The sequence below is a fragment of the Zalophus californianus genome, chromosome 11 (genome assembly GCF_009762305.2).
Source record: "Zalophus californianus isolate mZalCal1 chromosome 11, mZalCal1.pri.v2, whole genome shotgun sequence".
Lineage (NCBI taxonomy): Eukaryota > Metazoa > Chordata > Mammalia > Carnivora > Otariidae > Zalophus > Zalophus californianus.
The window spans coordinates 45955202-45974671 of NC_045605.1; the positions used below are offsets into that span (position 1 = coordinate 45955202).

A 19470-nucleotide genomic window follows, 5' to 3' on the forward strand; every position below is an offset into this window, starting at 1 on the left:
CCTCAACAGTGAATTCAACTCTCCTCCATTCTACAAAAACATCAATGTTCGTAACATCCTCAGTCTTCGGCAAATATAGTCTTCTGGAAGAGACATCAGAGAAATGAAAATTGCCTTCAATGAAAAATAAGCTTATCAGATACTATAACTAGCATGGCAGTGAAAGTCCAAGACAATGATTCCTGGATTCATGTTTCCCAACTAATTGACAAGTATCTTCTCCAAACAGCTGGACAACCACTCCATCAGGAGACTTTCAGCGAGTGATTCTCAGGGATTCTCCAGAAGCCATTATATTTTTCTTTCCTTCCAATTTTTAATTTAAATTCTAGTTAGTTAACATACAGTTTAACATTGGTTTCAGGAGCAGAATTTAGGGATTCATCACTTACATATAACACCCAGGGCTCATAACAAGTGTCCTCCTTACAGAAGCCGTTATCTTTGAAGGAAAACTGCTAATCAAACCCTTAAGTCAAGCAGATGACAACAGAAAATGAACTGCTTCTGCCCAAGGCAAAAAACATGATTAATTTTCTGATACCTTTTCTCTTTTCCCTTCTTTTGCTTCCTATAGTTTGGCACCTCCTAGAGATAACCCTAAAGGTTTCTCAATATATTCCTACACATTTAAGGATTTTATTCTTACATATTTAAGGATCTTATTCTTAATCCTCTGTGGTCTTTTTTCGCCACCTTAAAAAATGCAAAATTTTTCCATTTTCTAGACCACAGCTACTCTTTGAAACTGTCAAATTCCACTGTAAAAAATGTAATATCTATTCCTTAAAACTCCTGAGGCCAATTTCTTCCCAAAGTTCTCTTCTGATATTTGAATTTTCCTCTTAATCGGTAGCCGCAGCCTTCATTCTTGTAAAAACTGAAAAGTTTACTCCAAGTCAACAAAATGCTTCTGCTATAATCATAACAGCATTGTCAGCAGAACCAGATTCAGCAGGGAACAAATGCTATTCTCACCGCACTAGTCATTTTCTCCAAAGATCTTCCAAACTTCTATACAGGAACTAAACTCCACTAACAATGTGCTCAGCTGAAGGAAACAATTATTGGCTCATTTCTGTTGTGATAAATATCATTTATATCCCTACTCTTATCTCTAACTCACCAGGGATTACTTAGGTCTACACCAGGCTCTTGCCTACCTCCTAAACCCAAACCTATCTTGTGTACAGAATAATTGTTAAGAAATTTTCAGATATTTAAAGCCCTTTTCTATTCAGGGTAGCATGTTTCCTTGGAAGGATAACCAGAGACTTCCAAAATGAAGCAGGAATTGGCTACACAGGAGAGTTTTCAAAAGTGTTAACTAACTCTCTTGAATACAACTAGAAAAGGTGGTTCAAATTTTGACTCATGCTGTGGAAGCCCAACAAACCAGTTTAAGTTCACTACCCAGGATTGTCATGGGCAATGACATAGTCTTCTATTTCCTTGTGGCAAGCCAAAGGGCAGTTTCATTTATTATATTATATATAAAGGTGTATAAAAATCACTAGACAGGTACAGTAGTCCTTCACTAAGCTAAAGAAAGAAGCTACCTGACTCTACAGAATAGACCCACCTGGACTTTGGGATATGTTTTTGTAGCTTGGGTTTTGTAACCTAGGCTCCTGGCTTTGCATTCTAGAATACTCATTTTGCCTCTGATAATTTTATTACAGTTGGCAGATGCTTTCTGTTCTGAGCCTTAAATGCTGTTGTGTAGCCACTGCCAAGTCACATGATTTAACAACAATCAACTATTATTAACATGAAGACCTGAGACTAAGTAAGAACTACCATTGGATACTTGCTACTCAATTATAACCCAGTAAAGAGCAATACTAATCTGGCTTGATCACAACTCCAGAAGATAATGGTCTATCCTTCTACACAGGCTGAAGAAAGACCAGAAGAGAATTGAGAATTGAAAGAGAAACTACAATTTGCAAAAATGTACAGCTTGCAAAATGCCTAAGTCTACCAAACTTTGACAACACAAGACATTGCCTAAGCTCGGGGCGTCTGGGTGGCTCAGTCATTAAGCGTCTGCTTTCGGCTCAGATCATGATCCCAGGGTCCTGGGATCAAGCCCCACATCGGGCTCCCTACTACGCAGAAAGTCTGCTTCTCCCTCTCCCACTCCCCCTGCTTGTGTTCCCTCTCTCTCTGTGTCTCTCTCTGTTAAATAAATAAAATCTTTAAAAAAAAAAAATTGCCTAAGCTCAAACTCTTACTGCTAGTTCAATCAGATACATATTTCAAGATAAAACCACAAACTGATGTAATGATAATTCTGCATAGGCTCATGTGTCCTAATGACACTAACTGTACCAGCAACTATCTAGTTTCCAAATTTTCATCAATCCTTACCAAAATGTTTCAAAACTAACCAGAGGCCCCAAACTCCTATATGTACCCTTCCTTTGGAGACACCCCACAGTTCCTCTGGTATTTGTACTTGCTTGGTGCAGCAAGCTAATAAGCCTAGTTTTGATTACTTGGTGGGTTTTGGTCAATGGATGTTACTAGTATAAATGAATCAAGTGCTCCCTTCTGAATGAGACACAATGGCTTCAACTTAATAGGCAAAGGTACTAAATCCTATATTCTACACACAAATGCCTCACAACATTACCAGTATTAAATAAAACCTTATCAGTATTAACCATGGCAATTTTGTTAAACAAATAATAATGTATGAATTTGCAGATATATAACTGACAGCCAACCTGTTAATGGAAAAACTTGTAATCTTAAGAAATACTAACTGAAAATAACTTCCCTGTATATAAAAATGTATATTCGATATGTTTTCCAAAAGGCCCCCAAATTTTGATATAGCTGATTTTAAGTTAACTACTCTAGCAAACCACTATAAAAATAAAAAATTATAAATGCAATGGCAGGTGGCACACTATTGTTGTGAATATGCTTTATTTTTAAGTAAAAAAGGAATCCTAGCCAAAACAAAGTGTTTTGCCTCTGAATATTTTAAGCTTAAGAGAAAAACTCATTAATAAGGAACATACTTTCATTTTTCCATATTTTTAATTTTTTATAAAGATTTTCATTAAGCAGTTTTTAAACTTAGGCTTCATGATCCTTTTGACTTCGCACTTTTAAATGGAGGCATTTCTCTTCAAAACATGACAAATTTCAGAATCCATTAAAAATTATTTTATTCAAATTATGTTTTCCAAAAGAGAGGGTTCTGTGCTAGTCGTCTTTGAAAGTTTTCATACCTACAAAAGAAAAAAACATATTTATAAGAAAATTAAATCTTTCATAATCTACCAAATGACTTCTCAAACAGCAAACAACCTTAAATGTCACTTCTAAAAAGCTAAGATAAAAAATCAAAAAAAGCTAAAAAGTTAATCTGGAAGTTTAGTTATTCTTATAAAAGGACAGCAAGCATTGTGATTTAAGTATGACTGGCTTGTACCAGAGAGCACAAATCATAACAAATTTTATTAATTTTTTATCTTCTACAAGCCTGACAGCTAGACCTAAGAAAAAAAAATCAAATCTCACGCCTCCCTCATTTCACAGATGAGTAGACGAGAGGAATTTGCTCAAGGTCATATACTTACATTTTAACAAAGCTCAAACCTAATACCTTTCAGAGCTATCCATGCTACACCATACTACCACTGCTCAACAAATTCTCATATATCCCCCACCACTGGGATATTCAAAGTGAAAAGAATACCTATAAAACAGAATCATGGGAAAGCTAGGGAAATAAATTTTACTAATCATTTAAGTACAAGGTACAGTATAAATCATCCTGATGCCTGATGCATATCTACTTTAGACCAAACTTTCTAAACTTACAAAAAAATACTGCTTTATATTTCAACACTCATATATGGTTACTTATAAATAAAAATATTAAAAAATTTACAGCCTTAACTGTGGTCCCTACACATAGGCAATTGTATTTTCTTGTCTTTATAAATTCAAAATGGCTACTACATAACAATATTGAGGGTAAGAACATTCCTTGATGTGAACTCCATAGTATACTTTTTAATGGCATGCCACTGTTCAATGTTTAATGGCATGCTGATGTTCACAATAAAAGAATATGTTTAGATGTCACCAGCAAAAAATATATATGGTCACTAAAAGCCTTAATATTAGAGATACAAAATGTCCCATACCATTTCAGAACCACATTTGCTGGAATGAACATTTCAGATGGACTTGGTGTCATCTGGGCCTGAGAGACAGCAAATGATGAAGCAAAATTGTAGAAGTTGTCCAACATCTTTTGTGTGAACTGGAAAGTTAATAATGAATAGATTAATGAATTATACTGAATATTCCACTTAGACCTTAACATTTTTAATTAAAAATGTTCCTGCAGTATACTTGGTTTTAAGGACTGTGAGTTCTAAAACAGTCTAATACTGCAAGTTAAAGAAAGTCATAAAATGACACTGTGACACAAAATCTTAACAACCCGCCTTTAGTACTTTCTTCGTATCTCAAAGAATTTGTGGTTTTTAACAATTTTAATTTCCTAACATATTCATTTTGGAAAAAGAAAAGGAAAAACTGTTTTTCCTGAAAAAATATCTTCTTTTACCTCTACCTCTATATCTACTATGCCCCCCCTACTCAAATCCCACCCTCCTCAAATCAAGCTTTCTCATATAAAATAGTAAGAAGTCTTTTTCTTGCCAGAAAGAAAGATAAAAGCCTAAATATAATGAGAAGAAATGCCTTAATAGCTTTTATCTTTTTGCTTAATAATATCAAGGTAGTTTAATCCAGGACACTACCATTAAGTTACTTGGACTAATATCCAGAGTTCAGTAAAATCACTAACTAAAAAATCAGTATCAGGAGGAACAAAAATCAACAGCAACCCTTAACACTAACAACAAAATTTTAAAATGTAACTTTTATTTAAAAGATTCAATTCGGAGGGACACCTGGGTGTCTCAGTCGGTTAAGTGTCCACCTTCGCCTCAGGTCATGATCCTAGGTTCCTGGGATAGAGTCCCGCATCGGGCTCCCTGCTCAGCGGGGAGCCTACTTCTCCCTCTGCCTGCTGTTCCCCCATTTGTGCGCTCTCGCTCTCTCTCTTTGACAAATAAAAATCTTTTAAAAGATCCAATTCAGAACAGAAACAAAGTCTGTAAATACCTAGGAAAATATTTCAAGACTGTCTTGAGAGATAGGAAAGAAAACAAACTAACAGACCTATATACCACATTCAGTGAAAAGATACATGTTCATAGATGGGAAGACATAATGTAATGAAAACAATTCTCCCCAAATTAAACCTATAAATCCAATGTTATTTCCAACAAAATGCAATAAGATTTTTCATGAAACTCAATAAGCTGATATTAAAATTATTATGGAGAACATGTAAGCTTATTTTGATGAGTAAGAGGAGGAACTTGGCTTAGCAGATATTAAGACTTTTACTGGCAAAGAGATAGGCAAATAAACTAACTGGAAATAGAAGAGAGAGACCAGAAACAAGTCTAAACATATGTGACAACATGATATATAACAAAGATACTATTAAATCAGAGTTAAAAAAAAAAAGACTAGCTTTCAGGTAAAGCTTTAATAACTCTGAGAACATAACACCTTCACACATCAGGATAAGATAGGAAGGACTTCTCCAATGCAAAAAAAAAAAAAAAATCATAAAAGAAACAACTGATAAGACTGTCAACACAAAAATATAATGTCTGCATGCAAAAGATAACCAAAAACAATATTAAAAGACAAGCAACATGCTAGGAGAATTATAACATCTAGAACAAATGATTATTACCCAGAATACATAAAGGCCTCTTCCCAGAAAGCTAAAATTAAAAAGTGCCAAATAATACAATAGAAAATTGGGCAAAATATATAAACAGTCAATTCCAATTACAAAAAAATACACATGAGGTCAAAATGAGAAAAGATGTTCAACTTCACCAGTGGCCAAGAAATGCAAACCAAAATAATAGTGATACTCAAATTTCACCCATCAGTTAGGCAAAAATTTAAGGTCTTAAAACAAATATTAGTGAGAATATCTTAATATGGACATGAAAAGACTGTCTCATTCATACAATGACGTACTATACAACAATTAAAATAGACTAGATTTATTCCATGTATCAACACAAATAAGTCTTAAAAATAATGCTGAGTGAACAACACCAAGTTGTAAAAATTTGTACAGTATACCATTTATAATCATTTTAAAAACATACCAAGGGGTAAGTCAACAAGAATGGAAAATAGAGGAAACAAAAAAAGGACTGCAACAGAGAAGAGAAATAAATGGAATTTCTACAATAATGGTTAAAGAAAAGAATACCTTGACCACAGTTGTGCAACAGACCCAGAAAATAATCAGTCCACAGAAGAACAAAAAAGAGTTTCGAAGAACAAAGAAGAGTTTCAAGAGGGATGTTTCCAAAACAAATTTAAAATTGCTTTTTAAAAATATACTGAATAGGAATTCATACTTGGGAGAGTTTGGGCATAAATTAGACATGGAAAAAGAAATCCATGCAAAGGAAAAAATGAAGCATTTATTACCCAAGAAAAATAAAAAGTCATACAAGAAAGGAAATGTAATCATAGTACTACACCTGGCTCAGTTCTGAAAAATATTTACCTGATCATAATATTGAAAACTCTGGATATTAATTTAGTCAAAATCTATTATAAAAAGGTGTGGGGGTGCCTGGCTGGCTCAGTCGGTAGAACATGCAACTCCAGGTTGTAAGTTCAAGCCTCACAATGGGTGTAGAGATTATTTAAAAATAAAATCTTTTAGGGGCACCTGGGTGGTGCAGTCAGTTAGGCGTCTGACTCTTGGTTTCAGCTCAGGTTGTGATCTCGGGGTCATGGCATTGAGCTCCATATCAGGCTCTGCACTCGGCATGCATGAGATTCTCTCTCTCTCCCCTTTCCCTCTGCCCCTCTCCACCACACATACTCTCTCTCTCTCTCTAAAATAAATACCTAAATCTTTTAAAAAAATAAAAATAAAATCTTAAAAACAAAAGGTGGGAAGAAGAGACAATTCTGTATGCTGGAAAGCAGAGGAGTGAGAGTGCTAAATCACATTAGGTATTGGAAAGTTGATGGAAAACACCTACAACAAATAAACTGGTTAAGATTAAGCAAGTTTTTTTCTGACACATGGAAGTAAATACAGGAAGAAATAGGTAAAGGAAAAAAAATGAGGGAGAGGTTGAAAGTGACTGCTTTTGAGGAGCAGAATAAGAGCAGAATATAAGAAGTATAACAGGACAACTGTTTTGCATGTAAAACCATCTGATGTTTAAGCCATGTACATGTACTATTAATAAAAACGAAATGAAATAAGAGTAACCAAGAGTATATATTAGAAACATGTTTAAACAAATAATGCTATACATATTTTGTGGATATATATGAATGTTTTTTAAAGTACTAACATAGGGGGCACCTGGGTGGCTCAGCCTTAAGTGTCTGCCTTCGGCTCAGGTCATGATCCCAGAGTCCTGGGATCAAGTCCTGCGTCAGGCTCCCTGCTCAGCAGGAAGCCTGCTTCTCCCTCTCCCACTCCCCCTGTTTGTGTTCCTTCTCTCGCTGTCTCTCTCTGTCAAATAAGTAAATAAAATCTTAAAAAAAAAAAAAGGTTTATTAAAGTACTAACATAGGATGACCGGGGGAAGAACTGGAAGAAGAGAAACAGTGAGGCCAGCAAGGTGTATCAGAAATACTTTTTCTTTTTTTAATTAGTAGCAAATATGGCAAATATCAGTTAAATCTAGGCAGAAGACACTCAGAAGTCTTCATATATATTGCATTAATAAAGAGAGCTCCACAAGGATAACTATTATTTTGTCTACCTAGTTTTATTTATTTGTGCTTAGAAAACTCCTGGCACACAGTAGGCATACAATAAATACTGGTGGAATGTACTTTCCTAGATATGTAAAATATTTCATAATAAAATGTTTAATAAAAAATACATATGCTTTATTTTAAAAGCTCAAATAATTTATAAATATATAAAGTAAAAAGTCTCCTTGCCCCTTTACAGGGATAACATCACTTTGGTATGTATTTTTCAGACATTTTTCTAATACAGTCATTATGGGATACTATTAACTACTGCTTTACAATTTGCTCTTTTCAGTACAGCAGTTTATTTTTTTAATTACTGGGGGAAAAAAAAAAACATTAAGACCCAGACTCTGTCATTCTTAATTCAGCCTGTTCTCAAGAGATCATGTGACAAGTCTGACTTTAAATTCATGGCCACAACCCTCAAGAGTATGCTGCCCAGCAAACTCGTAAGGGGTTCCCAGTCCATTCACCCTCCTCCTCCCCCAGAGGACTTATTTAATAATCTTTTTTTTTTTAATTTCCAATACTCCTTTCCCCTCAATCGTAGCTGATGACTTTGGAAGTCATCAGCTGTTCCTGTTTCACTGAGCAAAGAGAAGGTATCAAGAGAGAACGTGCATAAGTTCTCATCACATTTATCAACCTCCTGCATCTGTATCCATATAGCCATTACTATGAATACTGTCCATTATCCGATCTACTGTGCTCTCATTTCCTATTCAAGGAGTTCAGCAATTCTCCCTACTCTTCTGCATCATCAGTTTTTCTTTAATGCTTCATTCTCATCAAGCATGTAGTATCTCCCATTAAAAATAGTAAAAACAAAAAAAATTCCTTGTCCCCACTGCCTCAAGCAACCAAACCATTTATCTGCTATCCTCTGTAACTACACTCATCAAGTCATCTATATTCACTGTTTCCACTTCCTCCTCTCCAGCTCACCCCAAACTCCCCTTCTACTCTCTGAACTCTCATCTAACTTTTTAATGACTTCCATCTTGCTGAATCCAGTGGCTACTTCTTAGCCTTCATCTTGACATCAGCAGTGTGATACTACTGAGGCTTCTTCCTTCTTAAAAACCAGTCTTTGCTTGGCTTCCAAAACACCACTTTTTGGGTCTCCTTCTACTTCAGGCTGCTCTTTTTCTTTCTCTTCATCTCTGAAGCTTCTCAAATTTGAAATGGCCCCGAGGTCAGTCACTTGCCAACTTTTCCATTTAGTTACTTCTCTAGTAATCATACACCCTTCAAAACTTTAGATACTATCTTTACACTGATGACTCCCATATTTTATCCATATCCCAGACCTATCTCTTGAACTCTACACTTGTCATCTCCAGCTGGATGTCTAAGAGGCATCCCAAACATAGTACAACCAAAATCCAACTCCTGATTCCACTCCCAGCCCATACTTGCTCTTTTCACAATATTCCTGTGTTCAAGTTCCTCAAGCCAACATCCCTGGGCTATAAGTGATGTCTCTCTTTAATCTCAGACCTTTCATGTGATGCACATCATGAAACACTATCGGCTCCATCTTCACATTTTCTCCAGAAATCAACTACAGGCATACCTCGGACATACTGCAGTTCAGTTCCAGACCACTGCAATAAAGTGAGTCAAATGAATTTTTGGGTTTCCTAGTGCACATAAAAATTTTGTTTACACTATACTGTAGTCTATTAGGTGGGTAAAGAGCATTATGTCTTTAAAAAAATATACATACCTTCATTAAAAATACTTTATTGCTAAAAAATGCTAAACATCTGTGCTTTCAACGAGTCGTAATCTTTTTGCTGGTGGAGGGTCTTGCCTTGATGTTGATGGCTGCTGACTGATCAGGGTGATAGTTTCTGAAGGTTGGGGTGGCTGTGGCAATTTCTTAAAATAAGACAACAATGAAATTTGCCTCATGGATTGACTCCTCCTTTCACTTAAATCCTTAGAGGCCATTGTAGAGTTATTAGTTGGCCTAATTTTAATATTGTTGTTAACAATATTTCTCAGGAAATAGGGAGGCCCAAGGAGAGGGAAAAAGACACGGGAATAGTTGGTAGGTGGAGCAATCAGAAAATACACTTAGCAGTTAAGTTCTTCATCTTATACGGGCACAGTTTGTGGTGTCCCAAAACAATTACAACAGTAACATTAAAGATCACTGATAACAGATCACCATAACAAATACAATAATGAAAGAGTTTGAAATGTTCCAAGAATTACCAAAATGTGACACAGAGACACAAAGTGGCAAAATGCTGCTGGAAAAATGGCGCCAACAGATTTGCTCCATTCGGGGTTGCCACAAACCTTCGGTATGTAAAAAACACAATACCTGCCACATGCAGTAAAGTGAAGCGCAATAAAACGAGGTATGCCAGTACTTTTAATCACCTTCACTTCCACCTCCCAAACATCCCTGGTTCAAGTCATTATCACCTGTCATCTAGATGTTCACAAGAGCCTCCTAACTGAGCCTCTTCCTTCCCACTGCAGTGTCTGTCCAAAAATGCAAAAGTGATCCTTTTAAAATATAAGTTAGATCCTATTACTCTTCTGCTCAAAACTCTCTTATTTCTTCTCTTCCAAACAGAATTTGAGTCAAAGTCCTTATAGGGACACCTGGGTGGCTCAGTCAGTCAAGCAACTGCCTTCGGCTCAGGTCATGATCCCAGGGTCCTGGGATCGAGCCCCACATCGGGCTCCCTGCTCAGTGGGGAGGCTGCTTCTCCCTCACCCTCTGCCCCTTGTTCTGCTTGTGCTCTCGTGTGCCCGTGCTCTCTCTCTAGTAAATAAATAAAACCTTAAAAAAATAAATAAATCAAAGTCCTTATAAAAGCCAATGAGGTACCATATGATTTTATCCTATAGCCCCCTCCCCAATTATCTCCCATCTTTCACCCTTGCTCACTCTACTCTAGTCACAAAGACCTTCATATTATTCTTCAAACAACAGATTTCTACCTCAGGGCCTTTGCATTAGTTACACCTCTGCCTCCACCATTCTCCTGTTCAGGCCTTTGCCATACAGAGGTTAAAAGTCAACTATCATGGAATTATGCCACTTTAAGTTCCATGAAGACAAGGATCTTGCTTAAGCAGATCACAACTGTAAACCCACAGCCTAGCATACTAACTGTGGGAGGAAAAAAGAAAAAGCTAATATTTAATCTCATTTTTAAATCACTTTGAGCTATTTCATCACTATAAAAACAAGTCTCATCAAAGCATTTACAAATTTTAAAATACCTATAGAAGAAAGCAGGCAAGCCAAATTATCCATGGAAGCTAGTAACTTACACCATACATGTTTTTACCTTCATTTTTACAAGTTTTCTACCACCAGGCTAATTAAAGTATAGATCTGGACGGTGCCTAGGTGGCACAGTCGGTAAGACACTTACCCTTCAGCTCAGGTCATGATCCTGGAGTCCTGGGATCAAGCCCCACATCCGGCTCCTTGCTCAGCTGGGAGCCTGCTTCTCCCTCCGCCCCTCCCCCCTGCTCGTGCACGCTCTCTCTCTCTCTCAAATAAATAAAATCTTAAAAAAAAATGAAGTACAGAATTTGGTTTTAAAGTATTTTTAGAAAATAATTTGTATTGCATTACCTGAGTGAATGAGTCAACTGAGGATACAGCAGCATTGCCTACTGGAGTCTGCTGAGCCAAACTGTCCAATAATTCCACTGAAATTCCAATCTGAGCAACAGATGGAGTTCGGACAATATTCATGGCTCCAAAAGGGTGTTGGCTTCCTTCTCCTGAAAAAAATTAACATGTACCACAAATTTCAAATTTAACTTGTAGCCATACAAATTCCTTTGTAAATATGTGAAAAGATTCTGATCTACACGCACTAAAAAGTTGTTATATGAACATCTCTTTTCAAAAAAATGTAAAAGGCTAGGTTTTATCACATTAACAAAGAGTAAGAAAACTAAAATTTTCCCCACCAGAACAACAGCTGTTACTTCTCAAACATTAAAATTACTGTGGGTAGTGGGCGCCTGGGTGGCTCAGTTGGTTAAGCGACTGCCTTCGGCTCAGGTCATGATCCTGGAGTCCCGGGATCGAGTCCCACATCGGGCTCCCTGCTCAGCGGGGAGTCCGCTTCTCCCTCTGACCCTCTTCCCTCTCATGCTCTCTCTCATGCTCACTCTCTCAAATAAATAAATAAAATCTTTAAAAAAAAAATTACTGTGGGTAGAAAGGGAAAGTAACAGAATGAGAAAAATAAATGAATAAGCATTAATTACATTTAAAAATTCTCAAAGCTAACTCCAAAGGAAGGATATTCTTTAAGTTTTACAATTAGTTTTAGCATTTTCTTATCATTCCACTAAAGAAAGATCTTAAATTACCATTATTACTGATAAATGACATGGCATATTTTACTAAATGTCATGGATCACCCCATATAACACTTGATGTTATATCATCAAACAGGCAATAAAGAAGCTTATCATAGGGGCGCCTGGATGGCTCATTCGTTAAGCATCTGCCTTCGGGTCAGGTCATGACCTCAGGGTCCTGGGATTGAGCCCAGCATCGGGCTCTCTGCTCAGCGGGAAGCCTGCTTCTCCCTCTCCCACTCCCCCTGCTTGTGCTCCCTCTCTCACTTTGTCTCTGTCAAATAAATAAAAATCTTAAAAAAAAAAAAGCTTAGCATAGGAAATGCTTAGTAACTTTGTCCCTTTCAAAATCAATGTGTCGTTAAGTATACACCCGAGCCTATAAATGCCATCTAACTTCTATGGGGAAAATAGAGGCCAATTTCTTTAATCCACATTAAGACAATCAGAAAAGTTAGCCTGAAGAAAAAAAAATCATACAATAGATTTTTGGTTATCTGCTGTTTTCATAGGACTTTAAAGTGTTTAATCAAATACTGAAGAACAAAAATCTGGAGCAACACATATTCCTAATAACTAAAACACGCCTTACAAATATCAAAACTCTCCTTAAAATTTCAAGCATATGAATAAAAACTTACAATGTATTCTTCTGTGATTTAAAAATACACACACACACCTCTCACTAAATAGGACTAACTTAAAATAGTCTTAAATTTTTAAATTAACTGTTTTATTAAATTTCCACGTATTAATAAATTTTCCAGACTTGTTATTTCTATCATTGCGGTCAGAGAACATACTTTGTATGATTTCAGTCTTTAAATATATCAAGACTTGTTTCACAGTAGCCTAATATATGGTCTATCCAAGAAAATGCTCCATGTGCACTTGAGAACGTATCCTGCTGTTGGGTAGAATGTTCTGTGTTAAGTCTGTTAGGCCTAGGTGGTTTATAGTGTTCAAGTTTATTTCCTTGATGACCTTCTGTCCAGTCATTCTAATCATTACTGAAAGTAGGATATCAAAGTTTCCAAGAGTTATTGTTGAACTATTTTCTCCCTTCAATTCTGCCAAGCCTTGCTTCTGTATTTTGAGGTTCTGTTGGTAGGTGCAAACAAGTTTATAACTGTTATTAACTTTCTGATAGATTGACCCTTTTATCATTATATAATGTCTTTATCTCTCATAATAATTTTTGTCATACATCTATTTAGTCTGATTTTAGTCCATCCACTCAAACTTTTAGTTACTGTTTGCACATATCTTTTTTCATCCTTTACTTTCAACCACTTTGTGTCTCAATCAATAGCTGGATCATGTTTTCTTTAATCCATTCTGCAAATTTCTGCCTTTTAATTTTGTGTTAAATAGATACTTGCTAGTGTACCATTTTAATTCTCTTACCATTTCTTTTACTATATATTTTTTGTTATCCCCTTAATTGTTGCAGTAGGGATTAGCATAAACATCTTAATTATAACAACCTAGTTTGGATTAATGCCAACTTAATATCAGTAGTACATAAAAACTTTGCTATGTAATTTCTCTCCCTATGTGTTGTCATAAATTATTTCTTTATACATAGCATGCCCATAAACATAGGTTTACAGTTTCCATTTTTTTAAGATTTTATTTGAAAGAGAGAGCAGAGCAAGTGAGAGAGAGAAAGAGAGAGCAGGAGTGAAGGGAGGAGCAGAGGGAGAAGCAGACTCCCCACTGAGCAAGCAGGGAGCCCAATGCAGAGCTTGATTTCAGGATCCTGGGATCATGACTTGAGCCAAAGGCAGAGACGCTTAACCGACTGAGCCACACAGGCACCCTACAGTTTCCATTTTATGAAGTTGTCTTTTATATCAAATGGGGGGGAAAGAGTTACAAACAAAATGTACTATACTGATTTTTATGATTAACTAGTTACCTTTACCTGTGTTCCTTTTTCCTTCATGGGAATTCAAATTACTGTCTCGTGACCTCTTTTTTCAGCCTGAAGGACTCTCTTTAGTATCTTCTGTAGGCTAAGTCTTTGAGTAATGACTCTCACAGTTTATCTGAGAATGTCTTCATTTTTTTTTTAAGATTTTGAGAGAGAGGGCACACACGCATGTGGGGGGAGGGGCAGAGTGAGAGATTCTCAAGCAGACTCTGAGCTAAGCGTGGAGCTCAATGCAGGGCTGGATCTCACGACCCTGAGATCATGACCTGAGCTGAAACCAAGAATCAGACATTTAAATGACTGAGCCACCCAGGTACCCTTCTCCTTCCTGATGGATACTTTCGATAAGAGAATTGAGTTTTTCTTCCAGTGCTTTATACCATTCCACTGCCTTTGGACTTCATTGTTAATGGAAACCAGCTGTTAATCTAAGAATCCTTGTTATTTGATGAGTTGCTTCTCTTGCCATTTTCTCTTTGACAGTTTGATTATGATATGTCTTGGTATGGAGCTTATCCTACGTGGAGTTTACTGAACTTAAGTGTGTAATGTTTTTCATCAAATTCAGAAAGTTTTAGGGCATTATTTCTTCAAATATTCTTTCCACCCCATCTCTCTCCTCCTTCTGGGACTCCTACTGCATATGTTGGTATACTTGGCAGTATCTCAGAGATTGTTCATTTTTCTTCTTTCTTCTTTCAGCTTTTAAAAGTAGGTATTTCAATGGACCTTTCTTCAAGTTCACAGATTCTTTCCTCAGCCTACTCAAATCTATCAAAGTCCTCTAGTGAACTCCATTTGCTACTGTACTTTTCAGCTCTATCATTTGTTTAGTTCCTTTTTATAATTTCTCTATTAATATTTTCTATTTGATGGCACATCATTCTCCTGGTTTCCTTTAACTCTCAGTAAATCCAATGTTAATCCTAGGGACAATTTCTGTTCATTTCTTCTCTGAAAGGGCCTTACATTCTTATTTCTTTGCATGCTTCCTAACTTTTTATTGAAAACTGGATGCTGAATATTATAATGCAGCAAATCTAGAAATCAGATGTTTCCCCCTCCTCAGGGTTTATTGTTAGTATTTGTTGTTTCCTTAATAACTTTTCTGAACCAATACTTTGAAGTCTGTATTTTTTGTCACGTGCAACCGGTGACATTTCTATTAGCTTAGTGGTCAGCTACTGATTGGAAAAACATTTCCTTAAAGGCCTGGAACCCAAAAATTCTCCCAGTCTTTGCAGGTGGGTTGTGTTTGGGACATCCCTTTAATACTAGCTAGGTAGTTTTCAACTTAGTCTTCACTTCCTGCTTACGCAGAGCCCCCAAAGTCAGCCAGAAGTGAAAACTTAGAACCTTCTTAGTTCTTTCCTGAGCATGTGCACAGCCCTGACTGTATACTGTCTTTGAGTTTCCAAAAATTTCCAGGTCCAAGAACTCAAAGCCCTTATTCCCCAAAGTATCTTATTCTGGGGTGCTTGGGTGGCTCAGTCAGTTAAGCTTCTGCCTTTGGCTCAGGTCATGATCTAAGGGTCCTGGGATCGAGTTCTACATTGGACTCCCTGCTCAGCGGGGGACTCTGCTTTTCCCTCTGCCCCTCCCCCGTGCTCGTGCACTCTCTCTCTCTCTCCCTCTCAAACAAATAATCTTAAAAAAAAAAAAACCTACAAAGTGTCTTATTCCCAGCCTTTCCTCCCAAGCTTTGTAATCAATTTTTGCCCCAATCATTGTCAGTGCGTCAGGCAGCAGTGACACATACATCTGCAGGTAAATATTTTTGACAAACACTCACAGGTTGTCACTTTACTGAGATAAAGGAAAGTCTTTTCAATTAATCTTCAAGGGAACTACCAGAGAAACCTAAACAAATTAGTGTCGACCCTTGAACAACACAGGTTTGAACTATGTGAGTCCACTTATACACATATTTTTTTATAGTACAATACTGTAAATGTCTTTCCTTACGGTTTTAATAATATTTTCTTTTCTCGAGCTTATTTTGTCTCTTATTATACATATGGTATATGTAACACATTTAACATACAAAATACACATTACATACATAACTTTTATGTTTTCAGTAAGGCTTCCAGTCAACAGTAGACCATTAGCAGTTATGTTTTTGGGGAGTCAAAAGTTATATGCAGACTTTCAACTGCACAGGAGATTGGTGCCCCAACCCCATGTTGTTCAAGGGTCAACTGTAATTATAATTTGTTGTGAATGAGGTCCATTCTGCTCCCTCTGGTACCAGTACCAAGAACATGAGCTATTATTTCCAAGGCTACCACTGAACAAAGGAACAAGGGATGGGTCCAAGGTAAGTTAAAATGTTACAAAGCTCACTGTTCTTACCAAGATTTAGTGGTTTTCTTAATTAAATGCTTCCCTGGTTACTACAAAGTTTTGGTTAGTTTCCAGAGTCCTGAAAAAGATTCCGACGTTTTTGCCAGTTTTTGTTGCTGTTGTTACTTTTATGGAGAGATGGACACTTGTGAAGTTCCTTACTCCATCAAAACTTTGTTTTAAACCTAGAATTATGCTAAGTCCAGAAAATGTACTGCTATTTTTCTATATAACCGGCTTCAATGACCTCAATCAAGGAAAAATGTTCAATACAACCTTTTATTTCCTTAATTAACTACTCAGGGAGTGATCTGCCCAAGCATCTCTAACCCCTTCTTTTATCAAATGCAAGCTCCGAGCAAATACCTAAGTAAAACTGGCTAAGGCCCACTGTAAGAGATGGGACTACAGAAATATTCTGACTTCATTTTAAAGGTCTCTGGGACTAAGACAACTTAAAAGAAAAAAAAGATTCAAATCTTCAGCAATCTTCGTATTTCAAAGGGATCCACTGTTCAATTGTTTTTTTAAAGATTTTATTTATTTATTCATGAGAGACAGAGAGAGAGAGAGAGAGAGAGAGAGAGAGGCAGAGGGAGAAGCAGGCTCCCCACTGAGCAGGGAGCCCGATGCGGGACTCGATCCCAGGACCCTGGGATCATGACCTGAGCCGAAGGCAGACGCTTAACCATCTGAGCCACCCAGGCGCCCCCCACTGTTCAATTAAATCATTCTTTCAGTCACTCTTATTTTCAAAATGGGTTTGACACAGTAGGTAATAACCTTCAAGTACAAAGTTTCTTGTTTGTAAACCATAAAATACTGGGAAGAAACCCTGGAACATAATATAGAAACTTAGTGGTTAATTTTGGATCTGAATTCATGACAGCAAAAGTAAAAAGAAAAACATGATCGGGGCACCTGGGTGGCTCAGTTGTTAAGCATCTGCCTTTGGCTCAGGTCATGATCCCAGGGTGCTAGATCGAGCCCCACATCGGGCTCCCCGCTCGGCGGGAAGCCTGCTTCTCCCTCTCCCACTCCCCCTGCTTGTGTTCCTGCTCTTGCTATCTCTCTCAAATAAATAAAATCTTTAAAAAAAAAGAAAGAAAAATATGATCAATTACATTGAGTCTTAGTGTGAAAAAATTAAACAAAAACAGAGAAAGTAAAACATCTGACCTGGTCTTGAAGAAACAAATTCAAATAATTCCTCAATAAACATTCTAAGAGTAAAAGCAGCAGAAAATCTTTCAAAGGTGTTCCTCAAAGGGTCCCTCCTCAATGCAAGTCAAGAACCTAACATAAGGCATACCTCAGAGGAAGAAATCCTACAAACTAGTCTTTTACTGCTGGTACACAAGGAAAAGCAGTCTTCATCACTTACTGTCTGGTCTAATGGACTTTTTAAAAATATATGCATTTTAAGTCATTTTAGAAAAAAAATTTCAGAAGAAGATAGTGAAAAACAACTTTATTAGAATTTTTAGTAAGTACTGAAGTTCAATAAATCCAAATATTCATTGCACATTTCCCAGGTTTTTAAGTTATAAAGAGCCAAAATGAGCCACATTCTCTGAATACCACTGTTCATTGTCATGAATAAATGTGGAATATATCCATCATATAAATCTCACTCTTGTTTTTTAACACATCTTCTAATAGCTTCTAACTTATTACTTCTGGTTCTTTTTCTAGCAACTGCATTAACAAAATTCAATACTTCAAACCCTGAAATTTTGAAAAATTTTAATGGCTCAAAATTTGGACAGGCATCTTCTTTGACCCATAATTTGCAAAACACTGTCATTTTTAGATTTATAAAATTATTTAGAACAATCCAATTAATCTGTTTCATTTCTACACCTATTGCCTTTTAATCGCCTTTGTTTACACACACCCATTTTCAGCAATGTCCACTTAGAAGCTGTATCCAGTCAATCTTAAAGCAAAAACATGAAAGAATACCAGCATAAAGATGGTGTCTCCAATCTCCAATCTCCTTTCCCCTTCCTGAAAGATGACATAATCTTTTAAACAATGCAATATGAAGACTCTAGGATAATGCAATGGTAACTAAGGAGCACAGGCTAAATTTGGCCCACAACCTATTTTCATATGACCTGTGAGCTAAGAATACTTTTTACATTTTTAAAGGGTTATTTAAAAAATATGCTACAGAGACCATATGTGGCCCACAAAGCTTAAAATATATACTATCTTACCCTTTACAAAAACCCATGCCAGGGGCACCTAGGTGGCTCAGTTAGTTAAGCGTCTGCTTTCAGCTCAGGTCATGATCCCAGGATCAAGCCCCACATCAGGCTCCCTGCTCAGTGGGGAGTGTGCTTCTCGCTCTCTTTTTGACACTCCCCCCACTCTCCGCTCATGCTCGCTCTCTCTCATATAAAATACTTTAAAAAAAAAAAAAAGTTTGCCAACCTCTGCTCTAAGCTCGTCATTCTTCCATTTTCTTATTATTTCAAACTTTTTTTTTTTTGCATGGTTTAGAGCAATTGATGAGTAATGATGAAATAATTCCTTGGATGAAATAGCAAAATGTTTCACAATATAGGAAAAATAAGATAACTAGTATCATCAAATGCATCTGAGATTTGTAAGATGGTCCAGTAGACCTATATGGTAATTGATTGCAAGATAGAATGACTTTTAAAAATATACAAGCAAGGGGCGCCTGGGTGGCTCAGTTGTTAAGCATCTGCCTTTGGCTCAGGTCATGATCCCAGGGTCCTGGGATCGAGCCCTGCATCAGGCTTCCTCTCAGCAGGAAGACTGCTTCTCCCTCTCCCACTCCCCCTGCTTGTGTTCCCTCTCTCCCTGTATCTCTGTCAAATAAATAAAATCTTAAAAAAATAATAAAAATATAAAAATAAATAAAAATATACAAGCAAATGTTCTCTTAATTCTTTAGAAGACTTCTACAAAAGAATAAAACTCATGAAATATCA

The 19470-nt window shown here is 36.7% G+C and overlaps 1 protein-coding gene across 1 annotated transcript in view; it reads right to left on the bottom strand.

Moving 5' to 3' along the window:
• Positions 1–2923: 2923 nt before the first annotated feature.
• Positions 2924–19470, bottom strand: part of HIKESHI (heat shock protein nuclear import factor hikeshi) — a 40220-nt gene continuing 23673 nt past the window's right edge. The window contains exons 3-5 of the mRNA XM_027580527.1: positions 11480–11631; positions 4170–4288; positions 2924–3245 (exon numbers count right to left, since the gene is read on the bottom strand). Coding sequence (XP_027436328.1) covers positions 3191–3245; positions 4170–4288; positions 11480–11631 — 326 coding nt within the window. The 3' untranslated portion in view covers positions 2924–3190. The remainder of the gene's footprint in view (positions 3246–4169; positions 4289–11479; positions 11632–19470) is intronic.